Source organism: Callorhinus ursinus, unplaced genomic scaffold (assembly GCF_003265705.2).
Source record: "Callorhinus ursinus isolate GAN/ISIS: 27379988/994484 unplaced genomic scaffold, GSC_fseal_2.0 scaffold2, whole genome shotgun sequence".
Taxonomy (NCBI): domain Eukaryota; kingdom Metazoa; phylum Chordata; class Mammalia; order Carnivora; family Otariidae; genus Callorhinus; species Callorhinus ursinus.
Window position 1 is genome coordinate 31127203 of NW_027397064.1, and position 17800 is coordinate 31145002.

The window sequence follows — 17800 nt, forward strand, 5'->3', positions numbered from 1 at the left end:
AAGAAGGAGGGGAGAGATAGAATGGAGAATGGGGCAAAAAAAAAAAAGTAATAAAACATCCCAGATTTTGTAAATGACTTTAACTTATAAATTTTTAGATATGTGTGAAGAGTTACCTTCTGTGTACAGTATGTCCAAATCTCAAATTTTCATGTGCTTACTTTGAAATGGGTGTCTACTGGATGTTTTATTTTTCTGTTAGCTATTAGTAACAGTAGTAATGAAGGGAAAATTCCAAACAAAAACAATCCAAAAGTAATTTATTTTTGATGTTGTAATACATTACTTAATTTTTTTGGTAATTCACTCACATGTTATGCTTAAAATAATACTGTAGAAAAGCCAGATTGAGAGTTAACATTTTCTAAAGTTATCTATACTCTTTTCATCTGTAATTGGCAATATTTGATACAGTTTATATTGGATTTACATTTTTGCTATTTAGATAGTTTGGAGCTGAGGGGAGGACAAACTCCACAGTTATAAATTTTTATTAGTCCTCATGTATTTATCACCATTTTTTCCAACCCTCATGGGGGGGATCTAAATGGGGGAATCTAAATTTTCTATATCAAAGATAAAACCAATACTGAAGTACATCTAAGTCAAGGAAAACAGACATAACACTTACAAGAAAATGTGCTTTTGAAGTGCTTATAACAGATATGTTATATTTGTTTGTGGTTCTTTAGATTGTCCTAATAAAATTTGTATTTCAAAGGTTTTTCACTCCATTCAAGAGACATGCACTGAACTTCTGAAGATAATTGAGAAATATCAGCTAAGACTCAATGGTATGAAATCCTAGATATCTATCCAATAATTCTCATTTAAAATAAATAATTCACTGACTTTTTTGAGAATGAAATATTTAATGTAAAAACAATACTTTACTGAACAATTCTGTGAATGGTTCCTTATAAAAAAGAAGCGACAGTGAGGAGCAGTGGGAATGGGGAGCTAGCATGTGAGTGGGCTTGAGTTCTGCTGCTCCCTCAGGGGTCCTGAGGGACTTCCCTTTCAGTTTGTTTTGTGTTTGCTTGTGTTTTTAAGTAGGCTCTATGCCCAGCGTGGGGCTTGAACTCATGACCCCAAGATCAAGAGTCGCATACTCTACGGACTGAGCCAGCCAGCACCCCTTTCCCTTTCAGTTTTTAACTTTAGCTTTTCCAACAGTAAACCAGGGTGAAATTAGGCATGACGTTAGTCATTTGTCACTTTAAGCTTATAATTTGAACACTTTATGGGCTCCCCCCCTTATTCGTCTTATTCTGATTAGAGAGTCAGACTTCTAAAACTTTGTGGTCAAAGACCACCTTTGTTCCGTGTTTTACTTTCAATCTGTTGTACACTGACACTTTTATAATAGACAATAAAAATTAATTTCTAGAAAAATGAAATTACAGAAGACATGCAAAATATAAGCACACTTTTTTTATTATTATTAGATTCAACAGATATAAAATACTCAAATTAGTAAGTTTCTAAACAGCTTCTTAGTTTTGGTACTTCTTACAGGCTGGTAACAGATGGTTCTGGGTTGGAACTGGTCAGTGGACCACACACTGAGTAGTAGTATACTACATGACAACTTTTAGGGTTTCAGTAAAATTGTGGATGTCTGTGGGCCTGGAATATTGAGCCAGGGTGGGAGTCAAGATTAAGTTAAGTTTAAATAGGATACGAATACTTTGTAAGAGGCAATGATCCTAAAATGCATGTCTGCACAATTGCTAATGGATTATTTGTGGTTTTGTCATTTTGGAATCTTTTTTTTTTCCACTAAAGATCAGACTTTCCCAAAAGCAAAGTCCATGAATTCACTACATCAAAACCATCTGGAGCACTTGTAGGTGGGAGGAAGCAGATCCTAAGACCGATATAATCAGAATCTCTGGAAGTGGAGCCCCAGGAATTTGCATTTAAATTTAAATTAAGCCTCTCCTTCCCCCAAGTAATTCTTAACATATAGAGAATTATTGCTGTGAGAAATTTAGTTGTGTGTTTTAAACAAATGATGAAATGAAACAATTAACTATACTGTAATTTTTTCCTAGTTATATCAGAGGAAGAAAATGAACTGGGGCTCTTTTTAAAGTTTCAAGCAGAACGGGATACAACACAAGCTGGTAAAATGATGGATGCTACTGGCAAGGCACTCTGTTCTTCAGCCAAGCAAAGGTTTACTATGTTTTACATCATCCTTAAATCTATAGTCAAAATGATAGTTTTGACCTATGTTTCTAAATTTGCATATCTGTAAAGATTACTGATCATTCCAGTATAGAGTTAAAAGAGAGATACATTACAGCATATAATTGTTTTGATGCCTAACTCTTATTTATTTTGTATGTAAAAGAATTACTTAAAAATGGACATTGTAGGTTGCTTAATTCCTAGAAATAGGCTTTAAGCCTATATTTAAATTTCTTATGTGGTCTAATATAACAGGTACATACATATAAAAATATGTATATTTTAATTATTTTCTTTCTTGTTTTGGATACTGTACTATCTAGGAGTACATTAGAACTTTTCCTTCTCCTTTTTTTTTTTTTTAAGATTTTATTTATTTATTTGACAGAGAGAGACACAGCGAGAGAGGGAACACAAGCAGAGGGAGTGGGAGAGGGAGAAGCAGGTTTCCCACCGAGCAGGGAGCCCGATGCAGGGCTCGATCCCAGGACCCTGGGACCATGACCTGAGCCGAAGGCAGACACCTAATGACTGAGCCACCCAGGCACCCCTAGAACTTTTCTTCTTTTTAAGCAGAGAGCATTTTTTCTTAATTATTTGGCATTTATCATTTTTACAGATTTTTAAGATAAAGATACCTGTTGCAAAGAATCTCCTACATTTACTAAATACAGCCAAAATCTTTGCATTTTCAGAAGAAAAATAAAAACAGGTCTTATCAGACCTGTAATGACAAAGTATAACTTAAGTGGCTTTATTCTGAAACACCACATCAGTGCAAAAGCCCATCATTAAGGAACACTCAGTACAAGGCCCTTCAGTGCCACTAAGTCAAAAATGCAGACTAGAGGAGCTGGGTTTGATTTGTTTCTTAAATTCTTGATTTTTTTGTCCTCATCCTCAGCTGCTGAGAACTCAACACATTAGTTCTTCTAGCATTTTATCTGCTTTTCTATGCTTAGGTTTTACCTCAATTTGTCACATGAAAGGCTTTCTATTTATGGGATTATGCTTTGTGAATACAGGATCTCTTTTACCCATGGAACTCTTTTCTAAATGGCAGATTTACTTGGCAGGTTATTTATACATGGATTAACATCCCAAATGTTGCAAAAATAATATATTTCTTAAAATAAGAAAAGGGAGACAGACACATCATTATTAGCAATTCAGAGTTGGCTATATGATCTTTATTTGCTTTCTAAATAAAGTTCCTTAGGCATCTTAATAATTTCCTATTTTATAGACTCATTTTTTTTTTTTAAAGATTTTATTTATTTCACAGAGAGAGACACAGCGAGAGAGGGAACACAAGCAGGGGGAGTGGGAGAGGGAGAAACAGGCTCCCTATTGAGCAGAGAGCCCGATGCTTGATCCCAGGAGCCTGGGATCATGACCTGAGTCGAAGGCAGATGCTTAACGACCGAGCCACCCAGGCGCCCCTAGACTCATCTTGACAGCAGATATGCTTTATGGTTTTAAACCTTTGTTTTTACTTTGTTTTGTTTATGGGGTGTACATCCCTCTGGTTTTTACCTCTCTGCCATTAGATTGGCCCTGTTTACTCCTCTGTCTCGTCTTAAGCAAGAAGTAGAAACATTCAGTCAAAGGGCGGTATCTGATACCTTGATGACAATCAATCGTATGGAACAAGCGCGCACAGAATACAGAGGAGCCCTGCTGTGGATGAAAGATGTGTCCCAAGAACTGGACCCAGACACCCTAAAACAAATGGAAAAGTTCAGAAAAGTATGAAAATGCCTTCCCTTTCCTTTACTTGATAAACCTATTGAACTTACACAGAATAATTGAATCAAGATCATAAATTATCAGGCTATTTTTGAAACACATTATATTATAAATTCTTGGTTGCTTGGAGATCTTTGAAGTACAAAAGGTTATTACACTTTTTTTTTTAATTCTTTGAGTGACATCCCCACCCATCAACCTTTTCTATTAATTTTTTTTTTTAATCCCTCTCACAGTAGCTGTCACTACCCTTTAAATGTTGCTTCCCTGGACTTTGGGATTTGTTTGCAGGAGGGGGAAATAGTTTATTAATGAGGAAAAAATAATTTAAGTAAAAATTCAGGTAACTCGATTATTATAAGAAAAAGTGAAGATTATCAGATTCTTCTTCTGCTACAATACATAGTTTGACCACAGACCTTTAAAGTATGTATGGACTTACGTTTTTGCTAAACAAACTACTTATGAATTGTATCCCCTAAATTTACCATATATGAATAATAAAATTCACTCCTTCACTTCATAAATATTTTAGAGTACGTATAATACAAATCATATTTATTATTATTATTTAAAGATTTTATTTATCTATCTGACAGCGAGAGAGGAACACAAGCAGGGGGAGTGAGAGAGGGAGAAGCAGGCTTCCCGCGGAGCAGGGAGCCCGATGCGGGGCTCGATCCCAGGACCCTGGGATCATGACCTGAGCCGAAGGCAGACGCTTAACGACTGAGCCACTCAGGCGTCCCTAAATCATATTATTGATGGAGCCTCTCTACCAGCTGTATAGGCCACAGAAACCTGTTATTCTTTCCCCTTTATAGTCCATGACAATTAGAATACAATCCAAAGGAGTTTTCAGACAACATTGTGAATACATTAACGTCACTGAATTTTATATTTTTTAAATGGTTAAGTTTATATTATCTGAATTTCACCTAAATTTTAATAAAAAAAAGAATGGATTCTAAACTTATCTGGACCCAGATAGCCCTGCACAGTCTGGTTCCTGGTCCCTGTGCAGCCACATCTTGCACTTCCTATACTCTAGCCCTTTCCGTGCCCCAGGAAGGAATATGTTCTAGACTATTCCATATTGCTCTGCAAACATATTAAGCTCTTCACCCACCTCCCACACCCAGGACTTTTGTCCTTGCTTTTCTCTGAGCCTGGAATGATCCTGGCATGGCTCACTTATCATCTTTCTGTCCCAGTTCAAACATCTTGCATGAGCTCACCAAAGGCTTCCCTGATCATCTTACCAAAAGTAGTCATTTCTTTTCACTTACATGTTATCTTTGCAACTTGAGATTATCTTATGTATTTATTTACTACTGTTTTTTCCTGTGCCTCCCCACTCAGGGATGGTGAGAAAGAACATTGTTTTGTTCACCATAATATCCCGGTGCCTGGCACATAATAGATACCTTATAAATACTTGTTGAATGACTGAATAAGTATATTTAAAAGTTGAATATTCATGCCACTTGGTGACATATGACTTACCTTAAGTATAGGAAATATGATAGACCTATATTTAAATTTATTAATGTATCTCCATGATTCAGAATTATTATTACTGCTTCTCAACACTTTAATTATGTCCCCTTTCCATTCATTCTTCTATTAGCTAAGTATTATCCATCAATAGTTTTGGATATTTCTTTTTATTTGGAATCTGTGAGGTTTTTTTCTTCTTAACTATATACTTTCCATTTATCACTGCATACTTTCTCAGCATAAAGATACCTGCTGGAAAGAATCTCCTACAATTACTAAAAATAGCCAAAATCTTTACCATTAATCATGAAATAATAATACAAGGAAAGAGAATTAGTCTTCTTTTTTTACAATTTCATTTGTCTGAAAGTATGTATCATGAGCCTGTATGGTAATGTCTGTATTATCAGTAATAATAATAAATATTATTGTGGTTGCAGGTACAGATCCAAGTGAGAAATAGCAAAGCTTCTTTTGACAAGTTAAAGATGGACGTTTGTCAGAAAGTGGATTTACTTGGAGCTAGTCGCTGCAATATGTTATCTCACTCCCTCACTACCTACCAGGTACCCACCTCCATGGTCAGCATGCCCTTGCAGTAAAGATGAGTGGTGAGATTCCTTTTTAAAAGCTGTCTAAAGGGTATAAAAAATTGCATGATTAATCAGATTCCTTTGACTTTGAAAATTGACTTACTGAGGTTATGACAGAGAATCGTAGAATTCTAGACTGAAAAAGACCTTCGGGATTGCCAACTCCTGTATCTTCATGTTATTCCCCTTGGTGTCCTAGGAGAGGGAGACTTTGGGGCCTTCTAGGTTTGAGTGGGGGGTGTTGAGGCAGAATTCACAGCTCATTAACCCTGGTTCACCCAGAACTACTCCACTTTGAACTTCTACACAGTTTCATTTGAAGCAAAGATGCTGTGGCCCAATAGTTTAAAATGTTTCTGTCATTTTGTAGCTGAGGGAAATGAAACCTAGGAGAATTAAAGTAAATGACAATGTTGGGCTAAAAACCCAAGTTTTCCCATGCTGGGTCCCATGTTTTCATTCTGCCAAGTCACCGTCGCCCACCACTTTAACCTCAGCGGTCTCATCTGTGCTTCTGCTACCCCAGGTCACACATAAACAGCACGCAGTGAGTAAAGCAGATGTTAATTAGTAGCAGTGACTAATCTTAACATGTATTCATGAATGGCGAAATAGAATCAACTGTATTTACATAAGATAAGAATAATAAACTAAAGGGAATGGACATTCACTGGGCCTTGTAGGAAATCTACCTCTTTTGGTTCAGTACTGTGGAATTCAGGAGTCAAGAAAGGATGCACTTAAAAATAAAAGTATCTGCAAATCCATGTAGCATACACCTGAAACACAATAGCTATTAGTTCAGTTCTCCTTTATTCTCTCCACTCAGTCCACTTTGAATACGAACTTTGAAGCACCAAGGAAAGTGTCCAATTACTTGAGTTGGCTTGAGAACACATTTTTTTTTTTTTGGTCTTTCTTGTGCCCTAAATGAAAGACTAAATTTAGTGGTATATACTATTTTTCCCAATTAATAAAGGTTTATATATGCTTACCAACATAAAGATTTACACTATACCCCTAATACAAATATGGTATTTTTATGCTTTTAACATTTCTCTTTTGGACTCTTCAGAAGGTGTTCTAATCTACTAGCATTACTCTCTGGCTGACTCCAGTGTACATTCCAGTGCTGTATACAGATAGGCACATATATATGCTGAGAGATGCCAGTTCTTATGCAGAATTACTATTTACATTGCTTTCTGGTTCCTCAAACTTGGAAATTGATTTTACTTCCTAGTGCTTATTATTCAGCAACCATTCATCTACCTACACTAGTGAGGAAAAATAGCAGGGAAAAAAATCATAACTGTAGTGACAACCTTTCTTTTTCTGCAGAGGACACTGCTTGGATTCTGGGAGAAAACAGCCCGATTGATGTCCCAGATCCATGGGGCCTGTACTGGTTTCCATCCATATGATTTTGTAGCTCTCAAGGTACATTTCTTTCCATGCTCTTTTGTTAGATATATTATACTTCATTTGGATATTGAAACTATTTTGTGCTAAACCTAACTTTGAATTTACAAAATATTGGGAAACATTTTTCTACACTCCTTCTACCAGTCATTTTTCTGTACTTCCCTGATTCCAAGTGCTACCAGCAACACTAAACAAATATGAGAATACTGCTGGTGGGCTCAAGATATTGGGTGGGGGTTGGCGGGGAGTAAAAGAGCGAGCAAGAGAAAAGAAAATTAAAATGCAAACGAGATAAAAAGTTATGGAAAAGAAAAACTTCGGAGGAATAAGCAATGGAAAATGGTCATTGGTTTTCAAAAACAACCAGAGTACCTACCTGACAGTTTTAGAAGTTAAAGAAAAATTTCCTAGCTTTACTTTTATACTCATGTTGTAGATGTGATTCATGGTGCAAAAATTATGGGTGATTCCAGCTTAAGAGACTACTGTATTATATTAGATCAGCTCTTTCTGTAATGCCTACATGTAAAAGGTACTCTCAGGTTTTTAACATTTGCATATCTTCCTGTCAATCTTCTTTGCATATGGCTTATCTAGCAGAGTCACACCATGGTAATCATTTCTTTAATTCAGGTAGGCTAGGTTTCAGTGCCTTTGAACTTACCATTCTGCCTTGTTTTAAATAGAGCTTGAAAATGTTATTGTTGAGATTACTCAAACTAGATGTGTTAATCTGTGATAGATTCATATCTTGCACCTGTATATTCCTGGGGCTTGGTGTTGATTTTTAGGTCATGTTCTGACATAGCATCTTCCAGTCTAATAGATACCCTTGTATTAGTCTTTATGTTTTTTTGTTGTGTGTATGTTTTGGTTTTTTATTTTTTTCTATATCAGTGTTTTACTGGATAGCATACTGTGTTTTTAGGCAAATTTAATATCTAATTTCTGTTCAGATGAAGTTGAAAATCTTTAGCCATATTTAGAGCATTGCAGTCAAAGCCAGAAACACAGTGTGTCTTCCTTGGCATATGACAGACTTGTAAACCCTGTGGCTAGCCCATGTCACAGGCTATATGGCTGCCATAGGCACCAGGATAAACAGGGACACAGGGCTAAGTTCAATTACATTAGCATATATTTCCCATATCTCTCACTCTCTAGTCTCCATAATTATCCCTATTTTGTTCTTTAAAAAAATTTTTTTAAAAGATTTTATTTATTTATTTGACAGAGAGAGACAGCGAGAGCAGGAACACAAGCAGGGGGAGTGGGGGAGGGAGAAGCAGGCTTCCCGCTGAGCAGGGAGCCCGATGCGGGGCTCGATCCCAGGACCCTGGGATCATGACCTGGGCCGAAGGCAGACGCTTAACGACTGAGCCACCCAGGCGCCCCTGTTCTTTAAAATTTTTATTCTCTAAAATTTTTATTCTCATTTTGTTTGCACAAAGAGAGAAACAGATTCCATCTACTTAACGTTGAATTTCTTGTCCTTAGCAACTACAAGACACTCCAAGCAAGCTTACTGAAGACCACAAAGAACAAATAGAAAACAATTCTCTCACTGAAAACCTCAATAAGTAAGCAGGCAGAAGTATGGTGTTATGGATAATGATACATGATATATGATATATTTGGAAACTGTGGATACTGATACAGAATATATTTGGAAAGAGTTGTTTCTTTTCTGACTTCCTGAATATTTATTTCTATGTCATTTTTCCAATTAGTATTTTTAAGGGTTTTTTTTTTTTAAGTGAGCTCTGTGCCCAACATGGGGCTTGAACTCACGAGATCAAGAATCAGGTGCTCTACCGACTGAGCCAGCCAGGTGCCCCATTTTTCCAGTTAATAGTAAACATTTGTTTTGAAGCCTTATTTTTCCCCCTATTTTAAACATAGCAGGCAAAGTTGATGATAAGAGTACAGAACAGATTGGAGTGATAACTCCAAATTCTATAGTTTGGGAGAGTGAGCTTTGTAGTAAGAGCCTCTACCTAGTGAATCCCAGAAGGGCCAGCTTGAAAGAGAAAGGGACAAGTGCCAGCAGCTATGAAACAGAAGCTATTGAAAATCTGTCTCTAGAGCAACACAAATGGGACTGGGGCTGGTTACATGAAAATGGGGGTTCTTGCTATGCACATCCTTTATGTTGCCTCTTTCCATTTTATTATATCGTACCTTTGTTTTCCTTTCAGAGCTGCCACTTCTCATTTTAACTAGATTGCACTGAGTGTAGTAACAAACCCAGAAATAAGACTTGAACTGTGACAAACCATATATTGCTGAGTGGAAGGTGATTCAGGATATAAGCATGTCCCTCTTTTCTCTCTGGGGAAATCCAAACAAATATTTTGGCTACTTTGAATATATAAACAATTTAGATGTAGATTAATCAAATGTGTAGTTATAAATGAAACTTATACATTGACATTTACAATCCTATGTTACATGAAATACATTCATTTAGTAAATATTTTCCATTATCACATTTCATGTAAGTTTTATTTAAAATCCTCTCATGCATCTTCAGCATTATGAGAACTACCTTTTGAGTTAACCCAGAGTCCAAAGCACTTTACTTTCTCTTCCATCTAAGTTGTTTAAAAAGCCATGTATATATGCTGTCATTGGAAATTTCATTCCAAGTTATTAGTATCTATTTGCTCTGTAGGTTTATTTCTGTGTTTTTTGCAAATAAATACTGTATAGGTTTCCCCTGCTATCTGAAAGTGAGGGGTCCTAATGAAATATTTCGTAAGCCGGTACAGTATAAGGCAAAGAAGCAATTACCATTAATTTTTGTGAAAAATTTTTTGAGTATTCCTAGACCCAAAAAATGACCTCTGTTAGGTTTTTCTGACACCCTAGCACACATCTTGCTAACGTATGCACAAAATAAATGGAGATAAAGCACAGATGTGCACAGACACAGTTCAGAGATGTAGTGGCTTAGCGCGGAGATGCCGAGTGTCGTTCCCAGGGAAGGAGCTTGGTGGTGCTGCTGTCACTGCTCAGTGTGCACACTGCCTCTAAACAAACACTTAATGCTGTTTTTGCTTTTTGCCTTTTTTGTAAAAGTGAAAATCCCCTTTGGGCTTCTTTCAGTCAGCAAAGGTGGGTACGAACGTAGGTCTTCTGTAGAAGCATAATGCAAGCTTTTGAAAAGCAGGGGATTACCTGTATTGCTTTTTACGTATCTTTAAAGATTTATTAAAAACAGCCTCTAATACTAGAATTGCGAGGTTACACCCCAGGAATAATGCCTAAATCAACTTCTTTGTCAAATTTTTTATTGCACATGGATGATATAAATATCCAAAGTTAGTACTGACTGAGAATATTTTAGGCAAATGTATCTTCTTTTGCAAACATCACTTTGCTGTTCAAAATAGAGTACTCCATTTTTCCTGCAATTCTTCATTCCCTCTATTTAGATCCCAAGTATTATTGAGCAAATGCTTCAGTGCTTGAAAACTAAACCTCATACTCCATGACTTTGGTGACAGATGTTCTCTATGATGTGGTACTTAGCATGGTGCCTATAATACTGAACACAGTACCTGGTGTTTCATCGGTACTCAGTAACTGTTGTTGAAAGAATAAGGGATGAAGGATTATTTTCATAGTCTATGTAGATCTAGAGAAGAAGTGACATTTGTCTCAGATTTTAGATCTATCTACAAGACAACTATTTTATATGTCATCTCAGTTAAAAATATTTTTAACCATATACAACTGCAGAATATGAGTCCCAAGTATATTTTAACCAAAATCTTTGCGTTTTTTGGTTTTACTTTAGGTTAGTTTTGTCAGATGAGGAAGTGAGCTTGGGAAATGAACCAGGTAAGATGGTAAATTCATTAAAATGTGAAATGATCACATTTGAAATGTCAAACAGTTTGTCACAACCTTTTTTTCTTTTTTAAAGATTTTATTTATTTATTTGACACAGAGAGAGAGATAGCGAGAGCAGGGAACACAAGCAGGGGGAGTGGGAGAGGGAGAAGCAGACTTCCCGCGGAGCAGAGAGCCCAATGTGGGGCTCGATCCCAGGACGCTGGGATCATGACCTGAGCCAAAGGCAGACGCTTAACGACTGAGTCACCCAGGTGCCCCATCACAACCTTTTAAAACAGATTGTATTAATATCCATTCATTTAAAAAACATGTTAAGTCAATTTATAAATCTCTTCTATATAAACACTTTTGAGTTAGATTTCTTTTCCCCCCAGCTTTACTGAGTTATAATTGATACACAACACTATAAGTTTAAGGTGTACAGTGTGAAGATTTGATATATGTACATATTGCTAAATGATTATCACTATAAACGTAGTTAATACATGCATCACCTTACATAGTTACTATGTATCTTTTGGCGGCAAGAACATTTAAAATTTATTCTCTTAGCAACTGTCAAGTATAAAATACAGTATTGTTAACTATAGTCACCATGCTATACATTAGATTCCCAGAACTTAATCATCTTTAGCTTAAGAACTTAAACATCTTTAGAAGTTTATACCCTATGACCAAATTTCACCGTTTTTCCTGCCTCCCAGGCCCTAGTAACCACCAATATACTTTCTCTTTCTGAGTTTGACTTTTTAAGATGTAACATTTAAGTGAGATCATATAGTATTTGTCTTTCTCTCATTTATTTCACTTAGTGTAATGTCCTCCAGACTCATCCATGTTATTGCAAATAGTAGGATTTCCTTTTTTTATGAGTAAATAATATTCAATTCTATTCTATTCTATATATGTATATATATATAACATTTTCTTTATCCATTTATCTGTGATGGACATTTCAGTTGTTTCCATGTCTTGGCCATTGTAAATAATAGTGCAATGAACATGGGGATGCAGATACCTCTTTAAGATAGTAATTTTATTTCCTTTGGATATATGTACCCAGAAGTGGAAGTGCTGGAGCATATGGTAGTTCTGTTTTTAATTTTTTGAGGAACCTCCATACTGCTTTCCATAATGGCTACACCAATTTACATTCCCACCAACAGGGCACAAGTGTTCCCTTTTCTCCACATCCTATCCCACATTTGCTATCTCTTGTCTTTTTGATACTAGCATTCTAACAAGTGTGAGGTGATAGCTCACTGTGGTTTAGATTTCTATTTCCCTGATGAGTGGTGTTGTGTATGTGTTGTGTATATGTCTTCTTTGGTTGGAAAAATGTGTATCTAAGTTCTTTGCCCATTTTTAATCAGGTTATTTTGTTTTTGCTAGTAAGTTATGAGTTCCTTACAGATTTTGGATAGGAACCCCTTATCATATAGATGATTGGGTTTGTGTGTGGCCAGTGTGATTGGGTTTTTTGATTGTTGATTGTTTTGTTATTTTTTTGCTGTGCAGAGGATTTTTAGTTTGATGTAGTCTTCTTTATTTTTGCTTTTGTTTCTTGTGCTTTTGGTGTCCAATGCAAAAAAATCATTGCCAACACCAACGTCAGGGAGTTTTTTCCCTAGTATTTTTTTTTTTAATTGAAGTATAGTTAACATGTATTAGTTTCAGGTATTGGGGGCGCCTGGATGGCTCAGTCAGTTAAGCATCTGCCTTTGACTCAGGTCAAGATCCCAGGTTCCTGAGATTGAGCCCTGCTCAGTGGGGAGCCTGCTTCTCCTGGGCTCTCTCTGCCTGCCACTGTCCCTGCTTGTTCTCTCTCTCTTTCTCTGTCAAATAAATAAAAGTTTATATTAGTTTCAGGTACAGAACACAGAGATTTGACAGTTATGGACATTACAAAATGTTCACCATGATAAGTGTAGTCACCATCTGTCATCCTGCAAAGTTATTACAATATTACTGTTTGTATTCCCTGTGCTGTACTTCCCATTCTCGTGATTTATCTATTTTATGACTGGAAGTTTGTACTGGTTATGTATGTTGCCTCTGCCTCCACCCCACTCTGCTGTGGCGACCATTGGTTCTCTATATTTGTGTGTGTTTCTTTTTGTTGTTGTTTGTTTTGTTTTGCTTTTTTTTTTTTAGAGTCCAGATATAAGGGCAATTATATGGTATTTGTCTTTCTCTGACTTGTTTCACTTAGCGTAATACCTTCTAGGTCCATCATGTCATGAATGGCAAGATTTCATTCTTTTATATGATTGAGTAATTCTGTATGCATTCATGATCTATATTTATAACATCCTATTTTAAGCTGATAAGAACTTCAAAAGCATATGGAAACTCTACACTTTCCTCCCCCTGACATTTTAGGTTATTAATGTTATCATTTACATCTTTTTTATTGTGTTTCCAGTAACAAATTATTGTAGTTATATTTTTAATGTTTGTTTTTTTAACTTTTAAACTAGAATTGAAAGTGATTTATGCACCACTCTTCCAATATTATAGAATCTGACTTTGAGTATATATTTACCTTTACTGATGAGTTGTACACATTTGTGCAGTTTTGGAGGTTATTTAACATCCTTTCATTTCAGCTTGTAGAATACCCTTTAGCCTTCCTTGTAAGGGAGGTCTGGTGGTGATGAATTTTCTCAACTTTCATTTGTTTGGGGAGGGCTTTCTCTCTCTTTTCTTTCTGAAGGACAGCTTTGCCGGGTATAGTATTCTTCATTGAGTTTTTTCTTTCAGTATTTTGAATATATCATACTGCTCTCTCCTGGCCTACAAAGTTTCTCCTGAGAAATCTGCTTACAGTCTTATAGGGGCTCCCTCATACGTGAGAAGTCACTTTTCTCTTGCTGCTTTAAAAATTCTTTGACTTTTGACAATATGATTACAATGTGCTGATGTATCTGACTGGACAAAGCTGTTGCTCATGCTCTGAGGTTGGGGGAGGCCCACTGGCTGCATTTTGTGTTTAAGTGGTGCTGTTGGCTGGGATCCCTGGGAAGGGGCTGTGCTCTGAGGTCAGGCAGGGTCACTAGCTGGGCTTCACAGTCATGTCTGATCAAATGATGCCACTGCCAAGCCTCTTTTTTCAGGCGGGGCTTCATGGTCTGATATGGCCTCAGCCTGTGCTTTGCAACCCGCAGGACTGCAGAGGCTGGGTTCTAAATCAGGTGGGACGGTGGCTGTGCTCTGCTGTCGGGCAAGATCGCCGGCCATACTTCCTAGCTGAGTGGGCCTCGTGCTTTACTGCATGATTGGGCAGAGCTTGAGACTGTGTTTTACAACTGAGTGGGATCCCTGACGGGGCTCCCTGCTTGGGTGAGACTGCAGGCTGTGCTCAGCAATTGAGCATGGCCATCCATGTGGCTTCAGTGCCAGGCAGGGCTATAGACTGGAGTTTGCACTGTGATGCTCCCCGGGGTCACGGAGGGCTTCCTGGTGAGCTAGGCAGGAGGTTATGCCTCATACTCGGCTGGGGCTACTGACTTGTTTCTCTTTCTGGTTGGGTGGTAGGATATGCTCTGTAACTTCCCAGGGTCTCAATCCAGGCTTCCTGGTCAGGTGGGACTGGAGGCTATACTCAGCAATGAGTTAGCTTTCTAGCAGTACCTCATTAGAAGGTCTACTTACTTTCTTTAGGGAATTTTGATTTTCTCTAAGATAAGGGCTTTTAATGTAGACATTTATTTCACAGGGTGGTATGATTAAGTTTCAAGCTTTTCCTCATACTTCAATACATGTTATTTTTTTTAATAAATACATATTATGTATACAATCAGTATGTATTCAATCAGTGCAGCTTTGGAGCCAGAAAAATCAGGGTTTGAATGCCAGCTTTTAAAAACAAGTCATTTACCTCTCTCATTTTTCTCATCTGAAATATGAGTCATATACTCCTGCCTTACAGAGATATTAACACTAGAGATACTTATAAACTACATAAACTACACGATAGGTGTACTGTTAATGCAAGAGGCATTTTTAAATGTACACACAGATACAGACCATGTTGATAAACCATAATAATCATGGACTTGTATATCTAACATAGCTTCAAGTATATGTTCAAAAGGTTAGCTTCTTGTGCATATATAATCCCATGCTCTAGTAGAGAGCATATTTTTAAAAGGCCCAGATGAAATATAATGGATATTGTTGTAGTTTCACCATTCATTTGTAGCATTATTCAATCTTTAAAAACTGCTGTATCAGTAATTATGTCTACTTTTTAAAAATTTATTTTTTTAAAGATTTTATTTATTTATTTGAAAGAGACAAAGTGAGAGAAGGAACACAAGCAGGGGGAGTGGGAGAGAGAGAAGCAGGCTTCCCGCAGAGCAGGGAGCCCGATGTGAGGCTCAATCCCAGGACCCTGGGACCATGACCTGAGCCAAAGGCAGACGCTTAACGACTGAGGCGCCCCATGTCTACTTTTTTTTTTTTAAGATTTTATTTATTTATCTATTTGAGAGAGAGAGAGAAAGAGCACAAGTGGGAGGAGGGGCAGAGGGAGAGGGGGAGGGAGAATCCCAAGCAGACTACTCAATGAGCTTGGAGCCTAATGCAGGGCTCAGTCTCACAACCCTGAGATCATGACCTGAGCCAAAATCAAGAGTCAGATGCTCAACCGACTGAGCTATCCAGGTGCCCCGTTATGTCTACTTTTTATTTCCAAATATTTATTTGTTCCTTCGCTCTTTTTTTCTTAATCAATCTTGCTAAAGGTTTATTTATTCTTTCAACAAATCAGCTTTTGGTTTTGTTAAACCTGTCTATTGAATCTTTCTGTTTCATTAATTTTTAGTTTTTTTAAGGCTAAAAATTTCCCTTTTTCTGTATCCCACAAGGTGTTTTTTTTTTTTTTTTTTTGACACAGAGAGAGAGAGAGCACAAGCAGGGGGAGTGGCAGGCAGAGGGGGAGGGAGGCTCCCCGCTGAGCAAGGAGCCCGATGCGGGGCTCGATCCCAGGACCCTGAGATCATGACCTGAGCCAAAGGCAGCCGTTTAACCAACCGAGCCACCCAGGCACCCCTCCCACAGGTTTTTTTTTAAAAAGCTTTATTGAGGTATATTTTCTTTATCATAAAACTCATTCAGTTGTATATGTCAGTAATTTTTAGTTACTATGGAGCATTGCAACCATCTCTGTTAAGTCAGATTTAGAACATTTTCGTCCCCTCAGTAATAAGATCCCTCACACCCGTTTGCTGTAATCCCCATTTTCACTCCTAATCCTTTTTTGGACGTTTCATATAGCTAGAATCATGTGTTCTTCTTGTGTCTGATTTTTTTCACTTCATATAACACTTCTGAGCTTCATCCATGACACAACTTGTGTTGGTACTTCCTTTTTATTGCTTAATCCATTGTATGGATGTCCATAAACTTTGATATATAGTATTTTCATTATAATCTGGTTTAAATTGTTTTAAACTTTTCATTATATCTTCTGTCATCTATGGCCATGAGTGATTTTAAATTGTTTCTGAAATTGCCAAATTAAGGAGATACTGAAATTAATCTGTCATTGATTTTTAAACTTAAACCATTATGGTCAGAGAATGTAACCTTGTCATACTGATTCTTTAAATTATTGGGACACTCTCTATAGACTAAGAAGTGGACGAATTTTCTAAATATTCCATATGCTTGATGTGTTTTCTAACTGTTGAATGCAGGAGCCTATATAGGTATTACATCAAGCTAATTATTTGTGCTGCTTTAAGTCTTTTGTATCTTTACTAATTTTTAATTTACTTGATGTATCAATAATTGAGAAATGTGTTTTGAAATCTCTGCTATTGAAGTGGATTTTCATTCTTCCTGTAGTTTTTCACTTCATATACTTTGAAGATTTTGGAGTGATAGTTGCATATAAGTTTAAATGTTTTTTTAAAGATTTTACTTATTTAATCCACTTGTTTTTTTAAAAGATTTTATTTATTTGAGGGACAGAGAGAGCATGCAAGCAAGAGAACACAAGCAGGAGGAGCAGCAGAGAGAGAAGGAGAAGCAGAGCTCCTGCTGAGCAGGGATTCCCAATATGGGGCTTGATCCCAGGACCCTTAGATCGTGACCCGAGCTGAAGGCAGCCACCTAACCGACTGAGCCACCCAGGAGCCCCTTATTTATTTATTTTAGAGAGAGAGAGAGAGAGGGAGCACAAGTGGGGGGTAGGGGCAGAGAGAGAGAGAATCTCAAGAAGACTCTGTGCTGAGCACAGAGCCTAACACAGGGCCCAAACTCACAACCCTGAGATCATGACCTGAGCTGAAACCAAGAGTTGGTCACTCAACTGACTGAGCCACCCAGGTGCTCCAGTTTAGAATTCTTATATCTCTTTAGCAAATTAATCTGTTATTAATATAATGACCCCTTCTGTCCCTAATACTACTTCTTGGTTTATAGTTTCCTTTGTATGACATTAGCTTAGCTTAAGTAGTTTTATTTTT

General features: G+C 37.1%; 1 protein-coding gene across 5 annotated transcripts in view; it reads left to right on the plus strand.

Moving 5' to 3' along the window:
• The first annotated feature begins 642 nt into the window (after window positions 1–642).
• ICA1L (islet cell autoantigen 1 like) overlaps window positions 643–17800 on the plus strand; it is a 43427-nt gene continuing 26269 nt past the window's right edge. For 2 of the 5 annotated variants that reach the window (XR_012374596.1, XM_025850562.2), the window contains exons 1-7: window positions 647–794; window positions 2058–2181; window positions 3747–3945; window positions 5886–6011; window positions 7380–7478; window positions 8961–9043; window positions 11266–11309. Coding sequence is in view for 4 of the 5 variants with exons in the window: in XM_025850562.2 (XP_025706347.2) it covers window positions 2135–2181; window positions 3747–3945; window positions 5886–6011; window positions 7380–7478; window positions 8961–9043; window positions 11266–11309 (598 nt within the window). In the remaining variant the exon portion in view is untranslated. Of the gene's footprint in view, window positions 795–2057; window positions 2182–3746; window positions 3946–5885; window positions 6012–7379; window positions 7479–8960; window positions 9044–11265; window positions 11310–17800 lie in introns of those variants that run through there. The other 3 variants (XM_073879983.1, XM_073879981.1, XM_073879986.1) reach the window with 3 other exon arrangements.